The sequence below is a fragment of the Sipha flava genome, unplaced genomic scaffold (genome assembly GCF_003268045.1).
Source record: "Sipha flava isolate LNK unplaced genomic scaffold, YSA_version1 354_pilon_pilon, whole genome shotgun sequence".
In the NCBI taxonomy this organism is placed as follows: Eukaryota; Metazoa; Arthropoda; class Insecta; order Hemiptera; family Aphididae; genus Sipha; species Sipha flava.
This window is the reverse complement of record NW_020273049.1, coordinates 10,900-20,053: the sequence shown is the minus strand read 5'-3', so window position 1 is coordinate 20,053 and position 9,154 is coordinate 10,900. Positions and strand designations below refer to the sequence as shown.

Below are 9,154 nucleotides of genomic sequence, written 5' to 3'. Positions count from 1 at the left end.
ATGACAAGTTGAGAATGTTCAACAGACAGGATGTAGGTCGACTGAAAAGATATCTAGGGGGAATATTCCGGAAAAAACCAGACGTGTTGAGACCTTTATTGGGGCAGATTGACATGAGTGTCAATCACCAGGGGGCGACAAGTCTTGGTTCGGTTACGATCTCGCGATATCTTCATTCGGACAATACAAAACCTGTCATAATAACATGGAGTGGCCTAACGGATATAAAGATCCTAAGAAAACTGAGAATAACAGGGATAGAGAAGATACTGGACATAACTAACTATAGTGTCGAAAATAATAATATATTTAGTTTATTACTAACAAATGTAAATAGTAATAAACTTATCTATTCAGAGGAGATAGGTTATGTAAATAAAAACGGCAGGATATTAAGCCTAAAAGAAATGCATGGGTTAATATGTAAAGAAGAACATGAGATTACATATTGTCATGATCCAGTGACAGATGTAATCTTGACGAAGTGCATTTTCAATTATATAATAAATAAAGTAACACCTAAAAAATTATTTAAATTATGTAGATGATAATAATAGTATTAATTTTTATTACAGATATTAACGAGTGCGAGTGAAGAGTCATTAGTTTAAAAAAAAAATAATAAATAAATAAGTTAGATAAAATAATTAGTTAAATAAATTTTACGAAAATGAGTGAAAATATAGTAAGAGAGAGTGTAGGAGTAGAGAGTACAGAGAGAGCAGGTATAGAGGCAAGAACAGTTAGAGCGAAAGAATTTTTGCGACATTTGAGTATATTTTTAAAAGGTGAAAATCACAATGAAAGAAGAAGTAGTGAAAGAAGTAATGAAGTAGAATTAATGTGTTTTGTGGAACACATGAATAACGCAAATAATCTTATGACAGAACCATATGATGTAACAGAGGTTTTGCGTATATCAATCCCAATAGTAGGATTCGCACAAGAGGTAATTGATTCTCAAACATCAAATTTAATTTGCAACGAATTAGGTAACATATTAGAAGAGTTAATAGAGGATGGAGTATTATAAAATAATAATAAACAATAAATTCTATTAAGAATAATAATATTTAAATAATTGTATTGAGGGTATGGGATTATATATATAAAAAAAAAAAATGTGAAATTAATCATTGTAATATCTAACACTAAAATATAAGATATTTGTACAACTAACATACATATATTATATTCATAGTAATAATGTAAACTATGTTATAATGTATCATTTTATATTGTACTATAACTTTAATTTTCATTTTATATTCGATAAAAATAAAAAAATATATATTAATATTGTTAATCAAAATATCATGTAAAATTAATTGTATTAACCATATATTTGTATGTCATTTTAAAAAAAAAAATATTGTAAAACAAATGTTGAAATAATTAGGGCTGATTGTAAAAGATTTCTATCTGAGGACAGAAATCTTTCTTTTCGCGCGGAGGTGTTGCGGACATACATGAATGTAGGTCCTTACGACTCTTACAGTACGAGCGGGTCCACATAAATTATAAATATTAGAGAGTAATATAATATTCGCAATAATAATAGAAAGGAACTATTAGTTAAACAGAGGGTAAGCAAACACATATTACGAAGACAGGTAGTATGTAATAAATATTACGACTTATACGACATGGACGGGACCATGTAAATCGTGACGGTAGATATCAAGAAAATAATTATTATTAACACAATATTAGCAGTCGTAAAAATAGAAATGAATTTTAGCTAAAAGCCAGAAGATAAACCAGTACATTACTATGTGTGAATCGCATGGCTATATGTAGGATTGTAACTGGGAAAAATCGTGGCAAATATGGGATAAGTGCGAATAAGGTCATCTAGGTAATAAAAAGCCATTAGAGACAAATTATTTATTATAATTAAAAACAACTATCGCCCAGCGCGGCACGTTTGATCGTCACCAAACCTAAGTATATAAGGGGGTTGGGAACAGACCAATATTCAGATGTGGTTTACATGTACAGTCGCAAGCACCTTCACGCCACATTATTTCTTATATTAATGTTATTTTTATATGCTAAATAAACAGTTAAAATTTCAATTGAGTGTTTTATTGAAGTCTATCCTTTAAAAACTTAACCATCATATACGATTGAGCGACGGCACGCAACACTAATAATAGTGTGAACGTTCGATATCCATAATGTGAAAAGTAAAATTTATGTTCTTATTAAAATATAAATATTTATAATATTATTGTCAGGAGAATCGTCTATTTTTTAGATTACAGAAGGTCAACTTATACTACTGTGCACTCTTAGTAATTTTAGACATTTTTTAGTATTTTAAATATTTGTTAATGTACCAAAATTATTTGTAATTTTTTGTTAATTATTTTAATTTAATTATTAACTCCTTATTGCATATTGCACCATATGTGGCAAATACTGGTTTTTTTTATTATTTGTGTCTAAAATAATTGAAATATTTCAAAACTACATACATGGCCAGATTCGGCACAAAAAGGCATATAATAACTTATAAGGTGCTGCCCTCTAGGTTTACAATTTTACTGGCTATTACGAATAATATTGATACAATAATTATCATGTTATCAGTTGTGTTTTTGATTTCAAAAAATAATAAGTCATTTTTAAACTTACAATTTTAGTTAAAAAAATAAATAAATAAACGAATTCAAAATTTTACGCTCTATTCAATCATGGTAAGTACATATTTATGTATCAAATATTTGTTTAGATACACTCAAATTTGGGACATTATACATTTATGATTTGACTTGTGTGCTTTATAAATTATGATATATCTAGTATTTGAAATATTCATACAGTTGATTTTTCCATTATAGGTAAAAATTAATGTGTCTTCATTCTATTCACGTATACAAAATATACCTGATGGTAGTTCAGACTCTGAATGGTCTGATGATGAAGATTTATATATACACATAACCTATATTTCAACAAGACGAATGTTTTGTTCCTGACACTGATGAAGATACTACTATTGATCTCATTAAGAATGAAATCAAAAAGACTGATGAAAAAGTGTGTAAATTACACTGGCTAGTTAGAAGACATTCCTTACTAAACCTGATAAACAAACACCTCCTGTATGTAGTCATCCTAATCATTCAACGTTGCCATATTACCCTTTGAACCGTACGCAGCATACCGAATGAACAGGAATATCAAATGTTCATGAAGGAATCAAGGAGTTTTCTAACCAGCATGTGATTGGACTACAGTTGCATACCAAGTCCTGTTAAACAATTTCTTGACAACTCGCAAGACGTCAGGCGCCTTAAACGTTTGAAGCCCTCAGATTTTGTTTAAGCAATTTTGGTTAAAGAAAAGATTAATCTCATTGGAGAAACAACCCTAAACATGTTTAAGTATATAATATTTATTGCTCACATATTGTGTTTAGTATTTTTTTCACTCATTTTTTTGTAATTAAAGACTACTTGTCATTAAATATTTATTTTATTAGAATTTATATTATAATGAATACTGAACAAGTAATTGAAATTATTTGATGAAATAATATCTTTTATTAGATATCGCCTATTGGACATTTATAAACGGTCAATACCGGTTTATAGGATTATTTATACCTACACAAAAATTATAAGTGGTAGTTTGTAGATTACATATATATTTTTTTTTCAATTGGTTCAAATGTGTATAATATATATATATATATATATATATACATTGTATATGTATAGTTATAACTAAAGCCCAGATTTAAATGTGTTTTACCACAAATTATTGATTTTATTTTGAATAGGCTAAATTTGTTTAGTATGTCAAACAAAAAATGCATTAAAACCCAACAAAATGACCATAATAATAATAATAATAATAATAATACTAAAAATACTCTAAATATTAAAAAACGTTGAAATATGCAAAAAAAAATACAAAATAAAATTTGTAGTTTTGAAACCCTCGTTACATGAAACAAATTATATTCTTAAAGAGCATTGTGTATGATCAACCAAAAAAATATACACTTTGCATTGAAATTCGGGCCCTAGTTATAACTTGTAAAGTTATACTATATATGTATCTATAGTTTTTAATTAAAAATTGAAAAAAATTGTCAGAATATGCAAAATAAGCATAATAATTTTAAAATAAACACATTCCTGCAAAATCTATTAAATATGCAAAAATATGATAACTCAAATTTTAGATCTGATATCATGGCACCGAGAAATTAATTTATTTTGCACTGCTATTTTTAACAATAATTAACAAAAGTATGCAAATACTAGAAGCCCCTAGGCCTAATTAAGTTATTACAAATATTTATTTATAAAATGAGTTCTTATATAAACGATCACAAGTTATAAAGACTTGATACAACATTTTATTTTACATTTTTCATCTTGTACCTTTCTTTATTTTTCAAAAAAATTGGCAATACAACTGCCACCTAGAAATGCCGTTGAATAATGCTTCTGGTGATACTTGTCTTATACCCAACACTACAAATATTTCTGTACATTTTATATATATTGTACTATATTTATTTACACTAGTACTAAGCACCTCCAATTTACTTGTTCTAATAATTTCAACATTTTTAGACAAATTTATTCAATTTTTTTTTAGAATTATCGGTTGACAATATTTTATTTAACATATTATTTTTGTCAATGTAATAATGAGTTTTATTTAACATAGGAATACTTAATCATGCCATATTCATAATCATACTAAGAACTATTCAACTTTTTTCAAGGTAACATCAAAGAAAACAATTACTGTTTCTTATTCTAATAGTTCTTATTTGATCAATTTAAACAAAACATTTTAACCATAGTTAACCATTTTAATCAATGACATACTCGAAAAATAATTTGCGATCAGTTTTTGTGTTTTCAGGATTCCTTTATCTTATTGATGATGGCAGATTTAATGAGCCTGTTTAACAAAATAATTTAGACAAACAGTAAATAATGTGATCCCTGAATTCAAATAAAACTTGATTAAAAAATATTATATACTATCGTCACATAAATTATCCAACGTTGAATAATGCGTACGTTATTTCATTAACACAAAAACTGTTTTCAATAAGATTGCTTTCGAATACGGTTTTCGGTTTTGAACGGAAATGTTTGAAGAACAAAAAAGGTCGGTTAACAGAAGATGTTGTACTCATCTCTGTCTGCCAAGCGGAAACTGTATCTAATGCAGAATCAAACTTACGTCACTGGTAAAGAGTAAAAGTAAGTCGAAACATTTTGTTTCGCAGATTATTGTATTCGATTGAATATTGATTTTATTATCAACGACGGCTCCGTCCGTTATCAACGCCAAAACTTATGTTCAACGTAGATAACAAACCGATTGCAAGAGTACTTACGAGTATGTTTCGGTGATTTGAACTTTCCGACGGCGAAGTCCAAAGTCGAAAAGAATACTATGGGAAGTTTACATGGACGCCGACGACCACCAAACGCGTGTAACACTGACACCATAGACCTATAACTAGTTTATTAATGATTTGATTGAAACGCACTTTTATTTTTTCAACCAATCTTGCAAGTTTGGTCGTTGATATGAAGGTAAGACTCAACTTGCCGCAATTTTCTTTTAGTGATCCAAGTCACAGCGACCACTATAGAAGACATTTTATTATTGTGTCTTCTCGCTTTTACACTATAACTTTACCTAATTAGAACGTACTAACAATATCATCAAAATACATTTTATACTACTATAAATCTTGCCATTGACCAAGACCAAGAGGTTGGTTAAAAATATTTCTTAATAATTATTATTGTGACATTAAGTTTATATATCTTTTAAAAAGTTATAAAAAATTAAACACAACAATTTAAAAAAAAAAATTTTATGTTTTCAACACATCGTAAAATGAATACATTTGTCCTGTTAATTTTTTATAATACATGGAAAACATTTTTATATTGTCATAGTAAATTTAACATGTTTGCTACAATTGCACACTAATTTCAAGCATTTATTATAAAAAATTATTTAGTGCTCTCAAATTTTCAAAATTAAAATATAGGCCAAATGTATGTACACATCTATTTACACTTATTTATGAAAATAATAACTATGATAAAAAATAAAATTTTTAGCAAATTTCAATGTCAAAATAATAAATCAATTTGTTTTAATTATAATATGTTATTAGATGTCTTATACTTATTACTATTTTACTGTAGATTAATAAAATTATAAAAAAAAAAAAAGCATTAACAAATCACTTACATACTGTTTTAGACAATTTGACCTACGGCGAAGAATATCGTAGAAATCTATTATTTGAGAAGCTAAATTACAAAGACAGGAATTATTTAATCTAAATCCACCATGACAGTGAGTACTTTTATTGTGTATTTTATGTATTTAATGGACAAAAACAAATCATATCATGTTTTTCTTAAAATTATTTTTTCAGTTTCTTTAACAAGAAATTGGATTTGATTGTTTTTAATCAGCAATATATATATGCATATAATTTACTGTTTTGAATTTTATCTGATTTCGAAGAGCTATAACTTGTCTAAGTATTTTGTCACTTATTTGTATGCAAAGCATAGTCAGTAAAATACATGTAAGTATTCTTTGATGATAATTTTATTTATAATTATTCATAATCTTATCTTTACACTTCACAGGTTTACTTGATTTGGTTTCAAGTTGACATTTAAAATATTGTGTTCCATTGTCAAAAGCGAATCATATACATGTTGGACTGTAGATCGCTGATAACCACTACGTATAAGTCTCTTTAGTAACTGGTGTAAATGTCTACACAAAAAATTATTTTATTGAAAACGTTTAAATATTAAAATATAGGCTAATGAAGCAAATGAGCTGAGATAGTTTTTTTATTATTATATTTAAGGCCACGCCGAAATAGCACGACCTGGGAAAAGTATAAGTATGTAAATATACTACACCCAGAAAAATACTAATTTTGTATTTGTTTTAATATAAAAGTTTTTTGTTTGTATAAATTATTTGTGTTGCATTAGTGGAGCAAAAATATTTTATTGTTTTATCTGATTCCAATGTATAACTGGTTGTTATTATATATTTTATTTTACAATAATATTATAATATTTTATTAAGTTAATAGAAATTACTTATTTCTTATATAATATATCATTTTAAATTGTAAAAGTATTATATGTATGGAGAGCGAGACTTTCTTCACAGTAACACTATTGATACACATCCCCACGGGTTGAGATGTCATAGACAATATAAATATTTAGCAACTATGTATGATAAAATTGATTGAAATTTTTATTCCGATAAAATGAAATCATTTTCCTTATAAATTATCATCTCATTAGAAAAATTTGACCAAATGTATGAATAGTAATACTTCACATAAACAACCGATTATTGTATTTATTAGTTTTTAATTTGTTTCTTTTCCTCAATGCTATTAATTTTACATTATTATGAAATATAATTTCTATTATATTTATATTTTAGAAGAATTTTATACATTTTTAGATGGATTAGTGGATAAGAATAAAAGAAAAAAGTCACAAAATCTTGATAAATTAGGTGCTAAGACAAATTTAATTATTAATTGTTTAATATTTTTTGTACGTTAGTTATTGTATTACATTATTCTCGCTGATATATTTTAAAATAAGCATTATTTATTTGAGTTTACAGAAAAAAGTGAAATTAAGTTGTAAAGTATAGAAAATTAAACGGAAAATTGTTTACATTGACTTATGTATGGTCAATCGAGTTGTTGATCAGTATTCTACTTTGAGCAAATAATTTGTGTATCAAATGTCTGATCTTTCCGATTGAATCAATTCAACATGATGAATGTTGAATGTTAATTTCACTAAATTACATAATATTGCATAAAACAGTTGACCATGACCATAAGTCATTATAAGTAATGTATTTTAAATGTAACAATATTTAGTTGATTTTGGACTGATTAACACAACCGATTTCAAAAGGACTGTTTGAAGTGTACCTGTTTAATACCTAAAATAATAGTAAAAATATCAACACGTAAAGTAATACTAATATTACTAACACGTAAAGTAATAGTAATAATATTAACTCGCAAAGTAATAGTAATAATATTAACACGTAAAGTAATAGTAATAATAAAAAATACGTACGACGCGATGTCGGGCTACCGCGTGCTGCCCTCTACCAGTGGCGGTTGACGTCGTCCGTAACCGGTGAGCGTCTGCTACGCGTAGTAGTAATACTATTAACACGTAAAAATAATATCGGAATTGATTCGTTGCTACGTGTTCACCGTACCGCTTTACAGAGCAGATATTTGGACTATGTCGAAAGTTTCGATCAATCGGATTCAAGCATTTGAGACGTGGACATACCGCAGAGTATTAAAAATTAACTGGTGCGATCGCACGACGTATATCAATGTACTCGGAAGAACCAAAAAAAAAAAACTCCTCGAAGTAGTGAAAACAAGAAGATTACGAAAACTCCAGTGTCCAGGACGTGTTATGAGACGTCGAGAAAAATGAAGTGTACTACAACTGAAATGGTCGGAAAAAGGAGCCGCGGAAGACCTCGAATCTCTTGGTTGGACAACATTAGAAAACGGTTCGACGCGTCCACGTTACTTTTATTCAGATCGGCCGCGAACGAATACCAAATTACTAACGACGTTCGTTAACGAGTACGGTACTCGAAGGCAGGGCCGGCGAGAACTTCGGCGGGCCCCGGGCCTGCGGGGGTTCCGGGCCCACTTCCCTTTGCAGTCGTTTGACCAAGACGCACCAAGACCACTTATACATGCATTGGTACAACAAAAACATTGTATACAAGTCCGAGACGACGGGCCCTCTCGGACGTACGGGCCCTGGGGCTCTAGCTCTCCCTGCCCCCCCCTCTCGTCGACCCTGCTCGAAAGAGAAGAAAATTATCGTAATGATACGAACGCGTAAAATAATAATAATAATACGAACGCGTAAAGCAATAGTAATAATACGAACGCGTAAAGCAATAGAACACGAACACGTGAAGTATTGGTGATAATAAAAATACGTGTATACGACGCGATGGCGGTCCACCGCGTGCTGCCCTCTGCCGCCGTGGCCGTGGCCGTGGTCCGTAAACACCGGCGTTACGGGCCGTCCGCGATGTTCTC

The 9,154-nt window shown here is 29.1% G+C and overlaps 1 protein-coding gene and 2 long non-coding RNA genes across 4 annotated transcripts; all 3 read left to right on the top strand.

The window, feature by feature from the left end:
- Positions 1-6: 6 nt before the first annotated feature.
- On the top strand, positions 7-611 carry LOC112687532. Its single transcript, XM_025560276.1, has 2 exons — positions 7-512; positions 576-611. The coding sequence occupies exons 1-2, from the start codon at positions 15-17 to the stop codon at positions 609-611; spliced, it is 534 nt and encodes a 177-aa protein (XP_025416061.1). The 5' UTR covers positions 7-14.
- Positions 612-2,607: 1,996 nt separating this feature from the next.
- LOC112687531 lies at positions 2,608-3,415 on the top strand. The gene is made up of 2 exons (XR_003148990.1): positions 2,608-2,702; positions 2,847-3,415. It is a non-coding gene; the product is annotated as an uncharacterized LOC112687531 (long non-coding RNA).
- A 1,510-nt stretch (positions 3,416-4,925) lies between these two features.
- LOC112687530 lies at positions 4,926-6,860 on the top strand. Of its 2 annotated transcripts, XR_003148989.1 has the most exons (5): positions 4,926-5,240; positions 5,350-5,579; positions 6,265-6,360; positions 6,443-6,598; positions 6,663-6,860. It is a non-coding gene; the product is annotated as an uncharacterized LOC112687530 (long non-coding RNA). The 2 variants fall into 2 exon arrangements; XR_003148988.1 differs by having other exon boundaries at positions 4,926-5,579.
- The last annotated feature ends 2,294 nt before the right edge of the window (positions 6,861-9,154 follow it).

Excerpts from the sequence above, each read along its gene's own strand:
- LOC112687532 (XM_025560276.1), top strand. The coding sequence starts at position 15 with ATGTTCAACAGACAGGATGTAGGTCGACTGAAAAGATATCTAGGGGGA. Across the intron at positions 513-575 it reads TCAATTATATAATAAATAAA|ATATTAACGAGTGCGAGTGA; the intron begins GTAACACCTAAA and ends TTTTTATTACAG.